General features: G+C 35.1%; 1 protein-coding gene across 6 annotated transcripts; it reads right to left on the bottom strand.

The window, feature by feature from the left end:
- Nucleotides 1-3,474: 3,474 nt before the first annotated feature.
- LOC145096100 (disease resistance protein RUN1-like) lies at nucleotides 3,475-11,962 on the bottom strand. 6 transcript variants are annotated; one of them, XM_079033877.1, is made up of 7 exons: nucleotides 11,320-11,946; nucleotides 7,077-8,205; nucleotides 6,004-6,324; nucleotides 5,009-5,923; nucleotides 4,365-4,932; nucleotides 3,847-3,908; nucleotides 3,475-3,766 (listed from the first exon to the last, which is right to left on the bottom strand). In XM_079033877.1, the coding sequence occupies exons 1-6, from the start codon at nucleotides 11,853-11,855 to the stop codon at nucleotides 3,880-3,882; spliced, it is 3,498 nt and encodes a 1,165-aa protein (XP_078890003.1). In that variant the 5' UTR covers nucleotides 11,856-11,946; the 3' UTR covers nucleotides 3,475-3,766; nucleotides 3,847-3,879. The 6 variants fall into 6 exon arrangements, 4 of the variants coding, with proteins under 4 accessions (XP_078890003.1, XP_078889999.1, XP_078890011.1 ...); XM_079033873.1 differs by having other exon boundaries at nucleotides 3,475-3,747; nucleotides 11,320-11,944; XR_013703748.1 differs by having other exon boundaries at nucleotides 3,847-4,932; nucleotides 11,320-11,947.
- Between the last annotated feature and the right edge of the window lie 10,000 nt (nucleotides 11,963-21,962).

The raw sequence follows: 21,962 nt of genomic DNA, 5'->3' as shown, positions 1-21,962 counted from the left end.
AAACTTAACTAAACTCAAACTTCAGCTTTCAACAGGAAAGTTTAGTTCTATTCACGGACTGTTTTGAACATCTTAAACTTTTTATATCTTAAAACTGTACTAAGTGTAAATAGTTCAGGTCTATACCTTTAAAATGACTACTTGCACATGTTCATACGATTTTTCTACAATTTATGGTGATTTTTACAAAACTGTTTATCATTGTAACTACGAATTTGGACCAGTCTGTGAATATGAACAGTTTCACACAAGTTAGAGACTTCTAAAAATCATAATAAAAATTATGAAAAAACTAGACACATTTTCTAAACTTTTAGAGTTTATGGATTTAATTTTCGACTTCGTATTATTTTTATGTGATTTTTCTAAAACAGTGCAGAAAAGTTAAAAACTAGTTAAACAGCTTGCAATATTTACAACACTTTGTAACATGTTGAGCAAAGTGTATAGCAATAAGTTTCTAAATTTTGAATGTATTTCTTGTTATTTTAACATCATAAACAGAATTAGTCATTCATGATAAGGATTTCAAACACGTCTAGCAAGTACAATAAACTATAATAAGTATAGTTTATGGATTTTACAATACAAACATAGTACACGAAAAGGGGATTCAATTCCACCACAGAAAAGGGTTTTACTCTCAATACAAATGGGTTTTCATTTACTACACAATAAACTATAAAGGGTATAATTTATGGATTTCACATTTCAAACATACTACACGAAAGGGGATTTCAATTCCACCATAGAAAAGGTTTTACACGCATACTACATGTAAACTCGTTATCGTAAATTGTGAGACTCATCTTCATTGTACTCTTAGAGTACAGGTTAAAATTCCTGAATAAGTTATAACCAAAGTCTCTTGTAGGGAGAGCGTGATAATTGTGTATAGATCTATATTGGGATTGACAACCCACACCCATGCTGCTTGCAACAGCTTGATCGGCCGATCGGGGTGACAAATGTCATTTCGATTCCGAAGCCTGAAGAACGTCGCAGCAGGCATCTCTGTTATAGTATGGTTATAGCGACTCGCATAGGGAGATAAGGACACATGTAGTTTACGGGAATTTCTAATTTATAAGGGGGTTTTATCTATTTACAACTGCATACATCGTTACAAGTATGAACATACATACATTCGGTCTTAGGATTTAAGACTACATACATTTTATAAGGAAAATATTGCATTTTCTTGGGTATACATTACATTTACAAACAAAGGTTTTTCAAACTCGGGATACAATACTCGGTTTTATTTCAAATAATAAAACTACTATACATACTGGTGGTAACCAGGGTTTTCAAACAGAACATACTATACATATTGGTAGTAACCAGGGTTTTCAAACTCTACATCCAAAAGCTTATGAACTCACCAACTTAATTGTTAACACTTTTTCGAAAATACTTGTATTCTCAGGAAATCAGTAAAACAAGTAACCCGCAGCTTTTGAGGATGAGATGCTAAGGCGTCAAATGGTTCATTTTGTCATCATAGTGTAATTGATTTTGAAATATGTAAACTCATACTATGGTGTAACTTTTTCAATTATATTTATGATAGTTGTATTTACTTTAAGCACTATTATACTAATTGTTATGATACTATACATGAAGTCCGCCACCCCCGGATGTTTCCGCCATCCTTGGTTTGGGGGTGTGACATTACTCGTGCTGATATGGCTATGTATAATCCCTGTAGCACTCTAGCTGACACTAAATCCTAGCTCCCATCTGATGGTGAGCCGGTTTCTGATCTGACTCTATATCGAAGCGTTTTAGGAGCCTTACAATATCTTACCTTTACTCATCCTCATATTCCCTATGTTATTCAGAGGTCTTCCTTTTCATGCATGACATGCTACAAATTTTGGTTCTACAGTGTATCTTGAGGTATCGTAAAGGTACCTTAACTCATTGCCTTTATATCCATCATTCATTCATTGATCATTTGGTTTCAATTCTGATGTTAATTGGGTCGGTTATCCCATTACTCATCGATCCACATTTGGGTTTTGTGTTTATCTTGGTGATAACCTCGTGTGTTGGTCCTCCAAGTGCCAACATGTAATTTCTCGGTCTAATGCTGAAGCCGAGAACGAGGGGTAACTAATGTAGTTATTGAAACTATTTGGCTTAGAAATCTCTTTCTCGAGTTATTTTGTCCTCTATCTCGTGCCATGGTTGTCTTTTGTGACAATAGCAGTGCCATGTATTTAGCCTCTAATCTAGTACAACACCAAAGAATCAAACATGTGGAAATAGATTTGCATTTTGTTAGGGAGTGTTGCGATTATGCATGTGCGTGTTTTACATGTACCCTCCGCCTATCAGCATGAATATATTTTTACAAAGGGCTTACCTACACAGTTGTTTTCAGATTTCAAAAATAGTTTAAACATTCGAGATCATCCTGCTCCAACTACAGGGGCGAGTTAGATAGTTTTATACATGTTCTATATTCTTGTATAGTAGGAGCTCTTTTGTAACATTCTACACTATATATACTGATATATGCATGCAACCCTAATTAATGGGTTTTCCACATATTCTAACATTTCATAAAAAGTTGCATTAAGTACAACGCAATACATTGACATGTAAGAAAAGGTTTACAAGGCATCTTCAATATAAAAGACATGCTAGGGACAAGCCTACAGCTGAGGAGTTCACTAAAATTCAGTTTAAAATTTATGGGCTTGATTTTGCTCATTCTAAACCTGATGTGTTGTGGAGCATTAAATCCAATGACAAATTCTATGCGGCACCTGTTAGAGCTTGCATTGATGGGAAAACATTAGTCAAACAACAATGAAGCTAATAAGTGGAATAAATGGCTTCCTAGCAAGGTTCATATCTTAAGATGGAGGGTAAACTTGAATGAAATCCCTACTAAAGTCAATATGAGTAACATTGGGCTTGACATGGATATATGCTTTGTCCTTGTGCTCTAGTTGCTCTAAATCTACATATCACTTATTTGGATGTCCTTTTTTCTAAATTAGAATTGAGGAAGATAGATGGTTAGATTTGAAAGGTATGCTTCTAAATACTACCAATTTGGTGATTCGATCACATTGGTGGCAAATTTGACATTTGAGGGCTTCTAGACATGTCAAAGGTGCGTTGGACTATGTTATTTGTACTATGACTTGGGAGATTTGGGAGATTAGGAATGAAATCAACTTTCTAAATGAGATAGGTTGTTGTGAGGCTTTGTTTAACAATGCATTTTATTAATTTGTTCTTCTAGTTAAGTAGTAGGTGTAGAAGCTTTAAGGTTGATCGGATGTTGTGGTTGGCTTGGCCTTCTACAACCTTGATTCCTTTGCAATTTTCTTTTTGTTGATAGTCGTTGACTAACCGTTGTTTGAGTAATATATTGCCATTCCTAAAGAAAAAAGAAAGCAATGTCTAAAATGTCATGTACTCATGTAATTGATGTAAATCACTAAAATTACACGATTTAAACTAAAACGGAAATAAATATAGCCAAATATCATGATAAACTTGAGAACATTATGTAATTGACGTAAATCACTAAAATTACACGATTTAAACTAAAATGGAAATAAATATAGCTACATATCATGATAAATTTGAGAACATTAAATTCAAAGTTCTATAAAGGTATATGGGCTTAAAGGTTGGCCTATCACAACATATGATCCCCATGTACATGTTGATGTTTCTATTTCCAAGCATCCATTGCAAAGGTTGTAATTCCTTGTCACATCCCTGTACCAATTAGTAACTTCTATTACAACATATTTGGTCACTGTGCCTTTTATTTATTCTTATGAGATGAGTGATATATATGAGTGTCAAAAAGTATACCTCACTTTCTTGATCAAGTATATCCGAATTCCTCTAAGATAAAGTTCTAAAGCGCATTTTCTCTTCTCATGAAACCAAAAATAAAAATAATACATTAGTTATTATTCACATACACCCACGTGCGTAAAAGAGTAGTTATAATTGGATCTCTAAATGATTTGGGTTTTGATCTAGTTATGATATTTTTGTGAAGAAACTTACAAAAATCCCATACTGATTGATCCAACAAATCAACCAATTTAGATAGATCAATACTTGGGTCTATCGACCATTTAGGTTGATCCATTTGAAAATTAAAAATCATTTTATATTTCGGATAATTAAATAAATAATGATTCATATATATTTTAAAATAATTAGACCATGGTCTATCTATTTAAAAATAAATATGTGATGATCCATCTATTTTTAAAAAAGTTGGGTCAATGATCAGATTATCCATTAACTAATTGGCCACATAGTTATGCATCTACTTGGATCATAGTTCAAATCATGGTTTTGATAAGAACGATATATACCGTTAAATTGGGAGTTCATCATAAACTCTGTGTTGTGTAAGAAGTATGCTCCTTTAATTATTTCAAAAGCAGAAAGATCTCCACCATTGATGTGATTCCATGACTTGTAATAATCCAACGGATCTTCATCTTCATTTGTGCTTCCATCATCATACACAAGCTTCACCCCACACTCCTTTATAATTTGATCTACTTCTGCCTTTGCAATAACCGTAATCTGGTCACCACGTTCCATCTCATCCATCCCAAACATCCAGTGGCTTAACAATATTTGGCAATCTCCACCTACATTGACTTTGTAAACATAATGATTGTATACCCATGTGCGCTTCTTTGTTATATTATGAAGTGTGATCATCGGCAAATAACGAAACTCCTCATTTGGAAATAAAATCCTCTTCTCAGGAAATGGAACCTTGTGTATACAGCAGAAATTCAATCCTCTGACCTTATTACGAGATGATGGTATGGTAAATGATATTGATGCCTGCTTACTTCTACGCCTGATCCAATTCGGCATCTCTTGGCCTCCATAAATTGTGCTGAAGATTCCAAATTCATAATACATCTGCCAAATGCAACATGAATTAATACCCAAATTTATACATATTGACACAAAGATGAATAGTTTAACTAGAGGAAACCTGAATCTGAGATTCTTGTGCTCGTTTAGACCAAAAATGAGTTCCCACGCGCATTTCATTAAGGAAGTCTAAATTTTTCCAACCTAAACTATGTAAAGCTTTTTCCCCAACACTTACTATTGGTTGGAGTTTGACCATGCCTTCAAATTCAAATGACAATGGTGCTATATAATCTGAATACACTGATAACTTGAGTGGGCGGATTTCTGGATCAAGTGCAACTCTTCGTAGTGAAGAGATATGAGAAGAATAGAGGATCAATTTTCTTAGTGTATGTGGAGGATACTCAACTGACTTTAAATATTTACAGTTTTCTAGGCTAAGTTTCTTAAGTCTAGGAAGGCTTCTCACACAATTGGGCAAGGAAACAATAGGATTTTCATCTAAATACAATTCTTCTAATATGGGTAGGCAACTGAAGTCTATGGGAAAGGATTCGGTGGACAAATTATTTTTTGCAAGTGATAACTTCACTAAAGATCTCGATAAAAAGCTTGCAACAAACTTGAAATCACTTGGTATAGCCCCCAAAATGCTGGATGGAGAGGTTTTTGCGTTTATGACAATGTTGTTTACATTGAATATTTTCGGTGGATCTATATCTCTTATCTCAAATTGAGATTCACTAAGATTACAACCCTCTAACAATAGTGTTTTAACGTTATTTAACATGCTTATAGTTCTTGGTTGGTTTTCAAGCTTGTTACAATAGCTTAGATCAACGAGGACAAGTTTAACACATTGCTCAATTGATTCACAAACCACAAGTAAACCAATGCAATTTGTAAGTATTAACCTCTCTAGAGCAGGGAGCTCGCCAAAGCCAGACACTATATGGAGTTGTTCACAGAAACTTAAATTAAGTATCTTTAGTGATTCAAACGACATTTTGTCATTTAAAGATGACCCGATTACCTACAACATTGCAAATAGGTTAAATTAGCAATCCATTTCATGAACTTAATATGGAAGAATAATAAATTTAGATAAGTTACCTCGTTCCTACTCTCAAGTCGTGGGTTTATATCACAAATACCAAATGATTGAATATTGCTATATGACATGTCAAGGGCAACCAAATTTTCCATTTGTAAGTCTGATGGTATAGTCTTTAAAGGGAATCCGTGCATACACAACCATCTCAATTCTTCTGGAAACTTGTCATAAGACCCATCAATTTGAACATAATTGAGTTGCAGTAGCATCAAATTATCCATATTACCGAGCACATCAGTTTTCAACTTAAACGACGATCGTAATTTTTCATTCTCAAGCATTCGCATGTCAAGAGCAAGGCCTAGAAGATTTCCCTTACCCTAAAAAGAAATGTAATATATATATATATATATATATATATATATATATATATATGTATATATATATATATATATATATATATATATATATATATATATATATATATATATATATATATATATATATATATATGCAAAAGTTCAACAAGGAACCATTTTAAACCATAGAATCAAGGAACCATTATTTTTTCAAATTTTAGATCTTATTATTTATCGTAAAAAAATTCTAAAAATATAGAAATTCATAACTTTTTATCTTCTTTCCATTGATATCAAATTTGATAAAAAAAAATATATTACTTTTTTTTATATGTTCAGATTCACATTATGAATCTACATTATAAATCATTAATTTTGTATAAATTCACTGTATGAATCTACACAGATTTCACAGCATAGATATTTTCACAGGGTGAATCTAGACAGATTCACAATGTAAATTTAAACAAATTCACAGTGTGAATCTGAATAGATCAATTTTTTTAATCAAATTTGATGTCAAAGAATGGAGGATAAAAGGTTATGAATTTCTATGTTTTTAGTTTTTTTTTTTTTTTTTTTTTTTTTGATGAAAAAATTGCTCTAAAAGTTGAGAAAATATTGGTTCATTGGTTCTAAAGTTTAAAATGATTCCTTATTGAACCCAACCTTATATATATATATATATATATATATATATATATATATATATATATATATATATATATATATATATATATATATATTACTAACAAGTATAGATAAGCAGACACCTTTTTCTGTTTCAAAACTTTGAACGACTCCTCATGACACCATAATCGACTTCGCTTCCATGGTTTTTCCAGTGATTCTTGACGTACCACAAATCTTCCCATGTCTCTAAGCAGTTGATGCATCATTAGTTTGTTATTCTCACCAACACTAAGCATGCATCTATCGATTAGATTTGTGATCCCAACTCGTGTGTTTATAGCACAAGCCTTTAATATTGTTTCGGTAACATCCCTATCCATTCCAACAAAAAAACAAGCAATATGCTTAAATAAATCCTTGTCATTTTCGGATGGCAAAGAGTCAAAGCTCATTCTTAAGACGTTATTGATGTGAGAACCAATTTCTTTCTTTAGCCCTTTTATACACTCTTCCCAATAAGCTACATCTCGATTATATAGAGACTTGCCCAAAACTTCAAGAGCCAATGGATGTCCACCACAGTATGTCAATATATTTTCTAATACCTCTTCAAAACCTGTATTGGGATTTTTGCACATGAATGCATGAAAACACAAAAGTTCTCGTGATCCAGTTTCACATAAGCCTTGAAGCAAGTGCTTTGCATGCTTGGGTTTAACATTTGTTTTGAATAGCGCACAACTCTTTGTCAACCATGCATCATTTGTCGTTAATATGATTTTGCTTCCTTGTTGAAAACCTCTACTTCCAAGTAATGCATCTAACTGTTGAACACTATCAACATTATCAAGAACCAGAAACACCTTTTTATTCTCTATTGCATTCTCTATTTGTGAGGTGCATATAGAATTATAATGGAATTGAGTTGGACTTGTTTTGGTAATGTCACCACAGAGTTGTTTTTGCAAATCATGCAACCCATTATATTTGTCAACACACCTCCTACTAATATCTTCAATGTAACTACTTGTGTCGAATTCTCGAAAATTTGACCAATAGACATATTTTGCTAAAGATGTCTTACCGATTCCGCTCATACCCAAAATAGTGAGTATGTCTCCTGTATACGAGGAATCATCTTTCAACCATGAAGTGACAAATTTGATGGAATTGTTCATCCCAATAAGTTGCGGCATACCATTTCTTAAGGGTATCTGTAATCTACGACAAATGTCCTTAACAATCTCATCAATGAACTCCGCCTCTAGCCTGGAAACTTTCTTTTAGTTATTAGTACAAAAAGCAATCTACCAAAACAATAAAGCGGATTTGCAGATTTAATATATCCAAAGATTATAAATCAAAATTTGATCACATTATAAGGTTTATATGATTGCCTCTATAGTCAATAGTGATCGTGTATATTGATGAGGAGTATATACGAATACAATTTAGAAATGTTAAGTATGAAAGAGGGTAATCACAATTCATTCTACAACTATCGACATCAATAGACAACCATATATTCAGCCATATCTAGAATATTCTTGTATACACATATTAAACTATTATTTTAATAATTTCACCTCAGAAGTGTATCATGATTGTCTCTCTGACGATATACGATTATCTAATGTGTAATAGCATCTCCAATGGTTAAGTTATTCTAAGACTTAAAACTATTGTCACATCATCATTCTAACAACTTAACCTATAATTAAGTAACCACTCTAATGGTTAACCTCTTCTAAAAGTTTTTTTTATAATAGTTTACCTAATTTATCAATATCTATCTAAAATGTTCTATAAAACCCCTTTAATTGATAATTCTTTTTTTACACATACATTATATTTTCATTTTATTAAAAATATTGTTTCAAAAGAAATATATTACTAATATATCGTTCGGAAAAATTAATACGAAAACTATTACGGAATAGTCACAAATAAATAATGAAATATATATATATATATATATATATATATATATATATATATATATATATATATATAACCATTATAATTTTATATTTCATAAAAGAAATGTTATTAAATATTTAATACAAATATTTAAAACTACAAGATATTTAAGAAAGAAATTGAAATATATCAAAAGTATGAGGGATTAATTGACAAAACATATAAGTATATTGACAATTGCAATAGACTAAACTGCACAAATGGTCCCTGTGGTATGTCGAAAATTGCCACTTTGGTCCAAAAAAGTTTGGACTAGCACCAGAGGTCTAAAGTTTTCATTTTGTTGCTTGTTTGGTCCAATTTATTTTAAACTTTTTTAAAATACCAATTTTGCCCTTTGTATTTTCTTTTTCTATTTATTTGTATTACAATAATTAAAAAGAAAAGAAAAAAACTCACCTGCATCACTACCCTACCCCTCCCTGCACTTCCCCTTCTCTTCTCTCTCTCTCCCCCTCTCTCTCTCTGTGAATTTTCACAAAACGAAACTAACGTCACCACCAACTTCCGGCGAATGGGGGTTCCGACCACCATAGATTATTCTCGATCGGAGTAACACCACCTCTCTATTTCTTTATCTCTCTCAACAACATTATAACTCGATGAAGATAGTAATCCAAAGAACAGATGGTTTGGTCGGAGAAAGAATTTAGTTAGAAACAGAGGTTGGGACATACTAAAGAAGATGAAGGGCAGCGAAGACGTGAAAACCCAGATCGAAGTCGAAGGTGGCTTCATCGTTCAGTAGTTCTGATTTGAAAACCTAGATACACATCATCGTCTTCACACATCGATGGCGCCTTCATCTGGAAACTCGAGCCACAAACTCCGCCTTCGTTTCTCTCTCTTCTTCGGTGAGTCTCGTCCTTATCATATCCTTCTTCTTCTTCTTCGGCGAAAACCATCTATCGTCGACGTCTTTCTTCGTCGAAAACCCTAATCTAGATGAGATAAGGTAGAGGTGCTAGGGTTTCAGAAATTATTGATGGTTTTTATCAAAAATTGGGTTTACAGAGATGGTTTCCCGACGGAGAAGAGGAACTAAGCAGGTGAAAAGATGGTTATCGGTGGTAGTAATCGATTATGGTTTGTTGTATGTAATGTCGGCTTTCAGATTTGCCAGAGGTTGGTGGTGGTGGAGACGATAGGGGTTGAAGGTGGTGGTGACTGACGGCGACGACGGTGGTGTAGTCGGTGATGAAGGGTTCGTGAGAATTACAAAGAACAAACGAAAATGGAAGAATAGAGAGGGAGAGAGAGAGAGAGAGAGAGAGAGAGAGAAGAGAAAGAGATATTTATTTTTATTTTTATTTTATTTTTTTTAATCTAAAAACTAGAAAAGCAAATAAGAAAAAGGGAAAATCATATTAATAGGGGCAAATTCGTCATTTTATAAAAAATCAGAACATACTGGACCAAAAACGCAACAAAATGAAAGTTTTGGATCACTGGTGCTAGTCCAAACTTTTTTGGACCAAAGTGGCAATTTTCGACATACCACAGGGACCATTTGTGCAGTTTAGTCATTGCAATATATATATTGAGTGGTCAATTTTAAAAAGCAAATAAGTTTTTCTCCCCAATGGTAATAAGCTCTTAATAATAAAAGGTCAATGATAATGGAGATGCTCTACGATCATAATATTTATGTATAACTAGATGGGGAACCCCCACGTTGCAGGGATCGGATGCGACACTTTTTTCCGTTATTTGTTTTTTGAAAATGTTTATAGTTTGAGTTGCTCATTCTTTCCCTCTTTAACTGATCTATAAACAAATAAATAAATAAAAAATAAAAAAATATCAATGAATCTGTAAGCAAAACTAATAAAGTGACAATTAAACGAAAACATAGGAACCTATAATGTCACAAATAACCAACGGAAGTAGAGGGACAAAAAAAACAAAAATGAAGCAAATGACCCAAATATAATTAAGGGACCATTCCTACCAAAAAATATTAATATGACTAAATACTAATAATATGTAATAAAATACGAAGGTTATGAAAAATTCAAACGAATGTGAAAGGATTGTTTGGGAAAAAAAGCATAAAATTGAAGGGTAAATATTATATATATATATATATATATATATATATATATATATATATATATATATATATATATATATATATATAATTGAGCCCCACAAACCTGTCAAAAGTATAAGGATCATTATTCTATCACTATAAAAAATTGATTTATGCGATCATATAGTTGAAATTTTGGATTCAATTTTATGCATCTTCTTTATGATGCTACATCAAAAATATATTTGATAATATTGATGAAAGTTACTGAAGAAATGCATAGAGAGGATACAAAGTGGACATCTCATGTAGTAATCAAACAAAATTGAAGCAACATGGAGCTTTGGATAAAAAGGAAAGAAAGTAATTACCAGCCCTTTACGTTCTCTCCGCTTAAATTAGCAACTTTTGTAAGTGCTCTACTCCAACGACTGATCTTTTGAGCCATTTGACTTTTTTTATTTGCATTTGTCTGTGTCTCCATCTGCTGCCTGTGCTTAGCCATTGCAATTCCAAAGGTACTTTCTTGCTTTCTGATATGGGTGGGCTCAACATGATAAAAAATGGGGATAACAATCTGGTTGGATGTCCTACGTTGCTCAAGGATCAACAACAATTCATCAAGGCACCATGACGAATCAGCGTAATTCTTGGACAAAATGATAATAGAAGCCCTAGATGCTTTAATTGCACTCTCCAATTCCGGTTTCAGATCTTCTCCGGTTTTAATCTCATCATCATCGAAGAAGACGGTAATATTGGCGGCGATGAGGGCCTTATGAAGGTGATTGGTGAAACTATGACGAGTGTCGCAGCCTCTAAAACTTAAAAATACGTCATGTTTCAGACCATGAGTATGTGAAGAGGATGATGATCCTTCTAGGAATTCAGAAAGAACAGTCATCATGATGTGTAATGGGAAGGTAAGACTGTTTCGAGATTAGATTTATAATCAAAAGAATATAGAGCAAGACCCGAGTCAACGACTACTGTTTATTGTTTGACATGTTAGGAAATTGAAATGAATGGATAATAGTAAATCCACTAAGAAATTGGATGGAAACATACCGATGAAAACGTTTTTTTGAATTGCAAAAGTTATGTTATTACCGTATAATAATATAATAACGGGGAATTGCCATCAAACCGCGGGTGAAATAAAAATCAAACCGCAAACAAAAAAAACTTGCAGTTTTTAGTATTTCAAAATACATTAAAAAAAAAAAACTGACCGCACTGCACATATATGTACTAGGTATGAGACCTATGTATTACACGGGTTTATTAAAGTTAAAAATTTTATATCTAGATATAAACATTAAATATTTTTAATGCGTATGTTATCTCAAAGTTTAACAAAATATATTTTATTATATCTCAATTTTGACAATATTGTTTTATTAAAATGTTTTTTTACCATTAAAAATATTTATTATGATTTTTTTGTTATATAAATTAAAATAATGAAATATATTTTACATATATAATAATAGAGGTGTTAATTAGTAGAATTGATTAATTTTTTATTAACAAAAAAATAAAAATACAACATGTGAAATTTAAATAATTTAAAAATCTCATATAATGACATATGACAAAAATCTTGAGGAAATGACAAGTGGCAAAACCATTTTCATTTATTAGGGTACTAGGTATGAGACTCATATATTACATAAGTTTATTTAAAAGAAAATTTAAATATGAAATTCTAAACATTTGAAGTTTGAATTTATAAAAAAAAAATGAGAACAAATATTGAATTATTAAAATTAAAGTGTTTTTTTCTCTTTAAAATTTAAAAAAATAATAATTTAGATAAATAAACAAAGGAAACTAATAAGGCTTTAACTTAGTAATTTTGAAATTAAAAGAAAAGTCCATTAATGAAAGTAATATGTATTTATTATTATATTTAAATATTATGTGAAATTTAATAAAATGGAAAAAAAATATAAAGTGACAGTAAAATGAAAATAATAAGAAAAGGTCATGTACATAATGCATTAGAAGATGACAAGTGACAACCATATTTTCATTTATTAAGGAGGATATATATATATATATATATATATATATATATATATATATATATATATATATATATATATATATATATATATATATATGAAACATCCCAAAATTACAGTCTAAAAATTTCGTTTTAAATCAATAATAAAACCATAGTCATCAAACAACACATAAAATCCATAAATAGTATATATATATATATATATATATATATATATATATATATATATATAAAACATCCAAAAATTACAGTCTAAAATTTTCGTTTTAAATCATTAATAAAACTATAGTCATCAAACAACACATAAAATCCATAAATAGTGTATCTCAAAATATTATAACAACTGTCAAATATATCAGAGTATAAACATCTCAGGCTGAATAAATGGTGTGTGCACTGCAATCATTCTGAGCTCCTCTTTTGAAAACCGAAGTACCTGAAACCAAAACTGAAAACTGTAAGCACGAAGCTTAGTGAGTCTCTCCAAACTACCACATACCATACATATAATCATGCTACCGAGAGATACGGGCCCCGCCCACACTCAAGGAGATATGGCCCCGCCCATACTCCGTTAACTAGGAGATACGATCCCCGCCCACACTCCGCTGACTAGGAGATACGGGCCCATCCACACCTCGCTGACTAGGAGATACGAGCCCCGCCCACACTCCGCTGACTAGGAGATACGAGCCCCGCTCACACTCTGCTGACTAAGAGATATGGGCCCCGCCCACACTCAACCAATCATGAGTTACGGAGCCCGCCCACGCTCGAATAATAATGAGATACGGGCCCCGCCCACACTCAACCAATCATGAGATACGGGGCCCGCCCACACTCGAATAATAATGAGATACGGGCCCCGCCCACACTCACATACATAAACAAACACATACAAGTATCACACGGACAACAAGTATAGCAATCCAACAATCTGACTGATATCTATACTCTAGTAATAATGAGATACGGGCCCCACCCACACTCCATGTTCCTATCAAGAACATATAAACTACACGGGCCGGCATTGGTGCCTTAGACTCGTTCCTACTGGAAGAGGACTCACCTTGCACTGTTGGAATCTCACAAATAAATCTATGGCTACTAGCTGACAGATCCCTAGACTGTCAACATCAAAATAAAACCCAATTAACCATATGAGTTTCCAATGCATAACCCTACAATACACACTTGGGGTAAAAGGACCATTTACCCCTAACATAGCTTGGTCCAAGACCAAGGTCCAACTCATATTCTGAAGGGCAAAAATATCAATAGTCAACCAAGGCCCAACTACAGCCCAATTTTCCAAATTAGGCCCAAACCCCTCATATGTTCTAACCTTAAGACCCAACCATTTGTTCTGGTCCAAATACTTGGCAATCCAATGGTCCAATATCTCATAATCATCAAGGTCCAGTTATGGCCCATCCATGGCCCAATTTTCCCAGTTGGGCCCAAGCCTGTCTAATGGGCGTTATCCTAAAGCCGAATCCAAATATTCTAGTCCATATACTTGTTCTTGGATGGCCCATAAATAGTCCAAACATCTAGGCCCAACTCAAACCCAACACAATTAGGGTTTTCACATGAAATGACGATTGGGGTTAAGTGTTTCTTACTTAACCCATTAAGGACTAAATCCATTAAGTCCCTCAATCTGCTAGGTAAATCATATAGTGTAATTGGCATAAGCCATACATCTATCCGCTGGTCCAAACGCGAGTCCCGATAGGTCCAAACCAACATTTTCTAAAATTAGGGTTTTCTAAACCCTAATTAGGGCTTTTAACCCAAACACAAGCCAACTAAGTCCAAAATTAAGTTTTTAGGTCCATTAGGGTTCCACTAGGTCGGGCACCTCCCACTACCACCTTGGGTAGTGGCAGTTGATGTGCACAAAAGTACCCACTAATTTTAATATTTATAACCTAACAAACTTAACTAACTATGCACTTATAGGCAGTGTACCTAGTCAGATTACAGTATAGCTTGGGTAAGTCGGGTGTCGATCACAGGGAACGGTGTTCTAATTAATTTACTTACTATTAAATTAACCTAATTATTAACAAGTTTAAAAGGGGTTTTATCTGATTTTACAAGATTAGATGAACTTAAATCAAATTCAATAAGTAAAAACACACTCTTGTTTAGTTTGAATCCACTTCTTCCTTATGGCTTAGCTAATGATTACGGATTATTAAGTTGGTTTTTAGTTGTATTAGTAATTTAGTTCTAACTTTACCAATAATTAACCAATTCATGTCAAACCATGTATGTTCACACATAATTAAACACAGAACTAATTATGAATGTAAATATGCTATGTAAGATTTGTAATATAAACGCAATTATGGTCATAATACACGTTCTCTAGCACAGCTAAGCTTATTTACTCTAATTACTAACTAAGATTGTTCAATCCTAGCTCTAACAATTCAATGTTCACTAAATCATTAGGTAAACAAGTTCATGCAGTTAATGGTCACTAAGCTACACAGAACATGCAATCAAGCAATTAGAGAAACAAACAATAGCATGCTAGGTTATACAAATCAAACACAAGCAATTTTTACCAACCAAACTTAATCCATAAAAATTGAACTATTCATAAGCTGGAAGCTTCATCTAGCTAAACAAGAGTAGCTACATTCAGCTGCTCATCCTAGCAACTAATAAACCAACACAAATTGAATCAACAGAAAACATGTTCTTAATTAACTAAAATATAGAGCTTTATTCTTTTTGGTGTTGAAAACCTTCTTCCAGACCCTTTCTTGCGCTCCGAATCGTCTCCTGGAACTCTTTCCTTCGGCCCAAAAGGTTCTTCTTTTCGTAATAATCAGGAACACTTAAATAAACTCCAAAAACCCGTGCCACGCCGTGGCGATCCAGGCCATGTCGTGGGCTTCAAGTTATCCGTATCGGGCAAGGAATCCTCCGAATCGCGATCTTTATCTTCTAGAACCCTCATGCCACGTCGTGGCCGACTTTGCCACGTCGTGAATTCAGTAGCTTTCGTGGATTTATTCTTTTCTTGTCTTTCAAGTCTCCCATGTTCCACGTATTGTCACTTTTAGTCCCTCTCTTCGAAAATCCTTTTAATTGACTGAAAATAACAATTTAAAGTCATAAGTACCATTATTCTAAACATATTATCAACTTATTAATAAAAATGTACTTAATTATTGCCTAAAAATAGGTATAAATATGGCAATATCAAAATACCCCACACTTAGGCTTTGCTTGCCCTCAAGCAAATTTAAACTTAACTCTTAATTACTAACACCACATAGAACAATCCAACTCTAGCTCAGCCATTATGCCAAGACCTCAACGCATGCATTTGTGTCTAAAATTTTCCTAAAGTACCCCCCCCCCCATACTTTAAATACTCACAATCTTCATAAACAGTCGCCCACTTTTTCCGAACAATGCTCATTTTATGCAACCCTCCGAATCCATCCGCAGAAAACCTCCTTATCCTCAAGGTATTTTTAGTTGAGCAACCTAAGCATACATAATCTAGAATTACAATCTATGATACCACTATGGAGCTCTTTTGGAATTCTTCACTTCTTTGACATTTGATCTTTGATTTCTTTGAATTCACCACCTTTGTTGTTTGATCTTTGGTATCTTCAACTTTTTGAAATTTCTTGGAATTTTGATCTTTTGATCTTCACTTTATTTGCTCCAAAATTCTTCAAACTTTACTCGTAATTCTCTTTTTTTTTTTTTACACGTACCTCACTTTTTTCACTCAAAACCTACATGCTTAAGCAGAGGCGCTCAACCTCAACCTTTATTGGTTAATGATAATAATTTTCCTGGATACATTTCAGGTTTAGGCTGCTAAACATATTGCATCCCTCAAACCAAGCGGGGTTATGTTTTTGTTCCATGATTTCACTAAAATAAGGGAGGCCACAAATGCACTATAACGTGTATTGGCTCAACTAAACATTTGAACTTTCATCGGATCATCCCACATAACACTAGCAATTACAGTTCAAATTATTATTACTAGATTCAATTATTAAAAATTTTCAATTTTACTATCAAATTTTATGATTATCTAGCAATTTACTTTTTCTACCCCTACCCCACACTTATTTCATACAATGCCCTCATTGTATGCATAAAAATAAATCAAAATTAAAGAAAAGGGAGAAAAAGGAACAGACTCCCCTGGGATAGTGGCGTGAGCATCTCCAAAAGTGTGGAAAACGTACATCCTGAATATGGACCTCCAAAAATAGAAACTCAGTGTAGAACTGGGTGAATATGTAAATAAACCACGAACATGACTCGAAACTTCAATTCTTCAAAGTGGGTGCTAGTAAGTAGAAATGTGGGAAAGGAAAAACTGAGACACGTCGTGGCAAAGAGCACCACGTCGTGATATGAGATGAAAGCGCGAACAACAGGCTGCTTGATTTCTTCAAAGTTCATGAGCGCCACGACGTGGCGTAAGGATTCCACGTCGTGGAAACTGGACATCAGCAAAAATGCCTTATTTCTTTCATGCACTCTAGCAACTTGACCAATGGCTAAATGGTTTAAGACGCTTCTATGTAAATATACTTCCCAACTATAACCTCTCTCTTACTAACGTACCCCACACTTATCTTGAATTGTGGGTTCCAACTCACGACTCTAAGCTTCCTTGACTTGACTAGACAAACACGACTCTAGAGTTAACCTTATATGCTCCTTAGAATTCCAATGCTAATCTGAAAAATGGAACAACCCAAAAGAAATAAAAGAGTAACATCATAGTTCAAGAAAGTTTTACATTACAAACCAAATTCAAACATAAAAAAAAACTACTTAAAACAAAACAAAATAAAAGGAAAAGAAAAGAAAATCAATCATCATCTCCTTGGTCCTGCGCTCCATTTGGTCCTGCCCCGTCATTCTGCGGACGCCAAAGCTCCTACCATGTCAGAAAATAAGGATACTGTGGTGGCATAGAAGGTGGTCGGGTCACACCCAAATGCGAATAAATACCCTCAGTAAGCTGGGTATGATAAATGGAATGCCCCCGGAGGTTATCCAAATAAGTTCCCACCCGGCTCTGAAAAGGGTCGGTGGGCACTCCCTGTACATACTGTGAAGTAGCACGCTCTCTCTCGACCTCACCTCTAGCTCGCACATTCCGACGTCGTGGTCTGGCTGGTGGTTGCTGCCCTGGTTGCGCCTCCTCTTGCTCCTCATCTATCGGCGGTATAACAAAACGACCCCCGACATTCACCACTGCCCGCATAACTCCTAAGACTTGAATGGTCAAATCGGTGTCCGGGAATCGAGTAAGATTCCTCACAAAGTCATGGGTCAAAATATGATATGACCTAGCAAGGCGAGTAACCAAATGCCCCCCCCCCCCCTAATCGGACTCCCGGGCCTAGAATTGGCCGCTTTCTTCCCCATGAACCTCGCCAACATATACGGTAAATCATAGCAAACTCCCGGGGTAATAAGATTCCACAAATAAAACAAATTATGAATGGGGACTTTATCACCATGATGCTTGTGATTTATTGAAAAAGTGATCAGGCGATGTAAAAATCGGAAAACAGGATTCCGAATTTGTGACTCGAGTCACGAGTATTGTACTCATGGCTAGAAATACCCCGCCATAACTGAACATCCATAATACCGGGATTAAAATCCCGAACGCATCCAAGCAAGAACGGTATGAAAAACGGAGATTGAGTCTCCGCTTCGGTATAAAGCCCCATACGCCAAGCGAATTCCCGAAGACTACACTCTCTATAAACACCACCCAAACGAAACACAAGTGCCCGGTTGTAGGTAAAATCAATGGTGCGTTCCTCGAAGCATATGGTAGAGAAAAACTCCACCGATAATTCCAGGTATACGGGTTCTTGAATGGCAAACAAATTCCTCCACCCGTGACAAGTGAAAGAAAATTGATCTCCTACATATGTTTTCGACCAATAACGTTCCAACTCAGCAACCATTCCCACACCACCGAGCCATCCCCAATCGATAATTGGGGCTATCGCAAATTCCCTATTGTACAGCCATCCCAGCCGATTCTCATAAGTAGTTAACAATGGTTGGGGAATGTTTTGAGGAAACTGATATAAGGGATGTATACTCGCCACATCAATCGGGTTTTCCTCCTGTGGAATAGCTCTTCGTGGTCCCATTTCTGCATACAAAATCAAACCAACATCCAAAATATTAAAAGAATTTAAACTGTCTGCCAGAAGTCACGACGTGGCCAGGCTCACCACGTCGTGGACCGCAGTCGAACCCTGTATGTGGATCGGTCATTTTGTATGCGATTTCTACCAAAATTAATGCTTGGGGTTTGTTCCTATGGACATTTAAGGGATATGCAACCTAGAATCAACAACTAGTTTCAATCAATTTCGTGAATCACATAAACCCTAACCATGAAAGTTTAAAATTGTAAGAACTAACTACAATTAATGAGTAGAACACATACCAAGTAGAGTTAATTGACAAGAACTTGCAAGGAAATTGGAAGCAAATTAAGAACTTGGCTGTGGGGACTTTGTTCTCGTTCGTGCGGCAGTAGCATATGGGAATGAGAATGTTGGTCAACGGGTTTTAAGGAAATGGTCCCCCCGTGACTTTTTTAAAGGCCACGTCGTGGCTGGCTATGCCCACGTCGTGGACTTTAAAACTGTCATCTGTTCTCATGATTTCATTTTTTACCACGACGTGGCTGTATCAGCCCACAACGTGGCAAATGCCTGATTGCAAAAAAAAATTTAAAATCATACATTTTAACTATCTACTTTGCATCTCATTTATTAATTAAAGTTCCCACAGCTAATTCTTTGCTAAGTATCAGTTATTGGATGATGAGTTGTTATCTTCCTAATTAAAAACTAAAAAGAAAAGAAAATGCAAACCAAGCTCGGGTTGCCTCCCGAGAAGCGCTTCTTTTTCTTGGAGTCTTGAGTTAGACTCCGTGCCTTCTACGTTGAATCTTCTGAAGAGTCCACCACTAAGATCTTTTGTTCCTTGAATCGCCTCTTGTAAGCTTGAACTCGCCTTTTATATGCCTTCTTTGAATTCTCCTTTTTAGCTTTACCCTCTTCTTCAAGCTTGCATTTTGTGCCCTTGGGTTCTTCCTTGCACCCTATAGCATCCTCCTCCTCTTTCACCACCGGCTTTGTCACTCTTGAAGTGACCTCCTCTTCATCACTTGTCATCTCCTCATCCTCTTTGCTCACCCAAGAAGGCGGACTCTTGTAAGCCATGACTTCAATCAAATATGGAACAGATGCCCTCGGTTTTGTTCTTTTGACTTAATGAACTGCCTTGATCTCTTCTTCCATAAGCTTTTCCAGTTCTTCTAGTTCATTGTCTTCATTAATTGTGAACACCTCTTCTTTATCCTCTTGGAAGTCATCTTGTATTCCAAAAACTTCTTGTTCATCTCCAACCCTCAAAGTGAGCTTAGACTCACGAATATCAATAAGAGCTCCAGCAGTGTTAAGCAATGGACGACCAAGGATTATTGGAACATTGGGATCTTCCTTCATATCCAAAACTACAAAGTCTATTGGAAAAACGAATTTTCCAATTTTCACCAAAATATCCTCCACGATGCCCCGGGGTTGTGTCACTGAACGATTCGCCATGTGAATCTTCATTTTTGTAGCCTTCATCTTCTGAATTTCTAATTTTTGATAAAATGAAAAGGGAATCAAATTAATGCTAGCCCCAGAATCGGCTAAAGCATTAACCTTGATTTTATTACCAAACTCACACGGAAGAGTGAGGCGTCCAGGATCTCCCATCTTTTCTAGTGTCTCTCCCAACACGGCTTTTGAGGTTTGTTCACTTAGAACCACCTTTGATTGCTTCTTTAATTGTCTTCGAGTGTCTATCAAATCTTGCAGTAATTTCTGACTCTCGGGAGTTTTGGATAAGGACTCAACAAAGGGAGTATTAATCAGGATCCCCTTCACATGCTTTACAAACTCTAAATGCTCCTTCTCCAGTAGACTAAGTGCAGCTCGGGGTGGAAATGGCAACAGTGGCTGATAAACTGGAATGGGGTCAAAGACTTTTTGATCAGACATGCGCCACGTCGTGGCCAGAGGAGTGCCACGTCGTGGCGAAGCTATTTCAGCAACTTTTTCACTTTCGAACTTTGACTTCTTGGGTTTTGGATCGGGCTGCTGTGGTTCTTCTTCCAATGCCTCCAGGAACTCAGAGATTGCTTCTTCTTCAGTATCGATGGCCATTACGTGAGATTGTGTCTTTACTTTGGGATTCTTCGGGGACAATTTTTCATGAACCAGAGTGGCTAGTTGACCAAATTGTACTTCAAGGTTATGGATGGAGGCTTGCTGATTCTTTATTAAGGTTTGTTGTTCCATAATAGCAGAATCAGTGGCATCGTGTCTCTTTTCCGAAGCTTCGATAAACTTCATCAAAATGGTCTCTAGGTCGGGTTTCTTCTCGGCTGGTGACTGCTCCTTTTGATAAAAGCCTCGACCTGTCTGCCTATACTTCTCTTCTTTTTGCTTCTTATACTCTTCATATGGCAGCCACTCCTTCTTCGGTTTCCTCCAGTCCTCATCAAACTTATCCCCACTAGAGTAGCACACTTGAGCTTTTCTGTTCCCAAACTCATCTAAATTGCAGTCCTTGGTCAAGTGTGGACCACTACATCTCTCGCAACCCACTCTTATGGCATATATTGACTGGTCCATTTGTGTTATCCTTCGATCCATATTATTCAACATGGCCATTACAGCTGCTATTTCTTCAGTTTGGGCCCCTCCATCGCCTTTGATTCCATCTTGCCTAGGGTTGTGGTATTCGTGAGAGTGCTTCTCGAATTCTTCAATTAGCTCCTTGACCTCCCTTGGATTTTTCTTTGTCAAAGGTCCTTGAGAATCAAGGAGTTGTCTTGTCATAACGTTGACCCCATCATAAAAGATTGACATCTCTTGTTGCACATTT

This window comes from Lactuca serriola, chromosome 1, assembly GCF_051521515.1.
Source record: "Lactuca serriola cultivar US96UC23 chromosome 1, Lser_US96UC23_V15, whole genome shotgun sequence".
Taxonomy (NCBI): Eukaryota; Viridiplantae; Streptophyta; class Magnoliopsida; order Asterales; family Asteraceae; genus Lactuca; species Lactuca serriola.
The sequence above is the reverse complement of the archived record's forward strand: the minus strand, read 5'-3'. Positions and strand labels throughout refer to the sequence as shown.

Bases quoted from the DNA above. Each gene is read 5' to 3' on its own strand.
- LOC145096100 (XM_079033877.1), bottom strand. From the start codon at position 11,855: ATGATGACTGTTCTTTCTGAATTCCTAGAAGGATCATCATCCTCTTCA. The intron at 8,206-11,319 runs GTAATTACTTTC...GAAAGTTTCCAG, and splicing joins GGAGAGAACGTAAAGGGCTG to GCTAGAGGCGGAGTTCATTG. The intron at 6,325-7,076 runs GTGTCTGCTTAT...ATTTCTTTTTAG, and splicing joins AAGTTTTGAAACAGAAAAAG to GGTAAGGGAAATCTTCTAGG.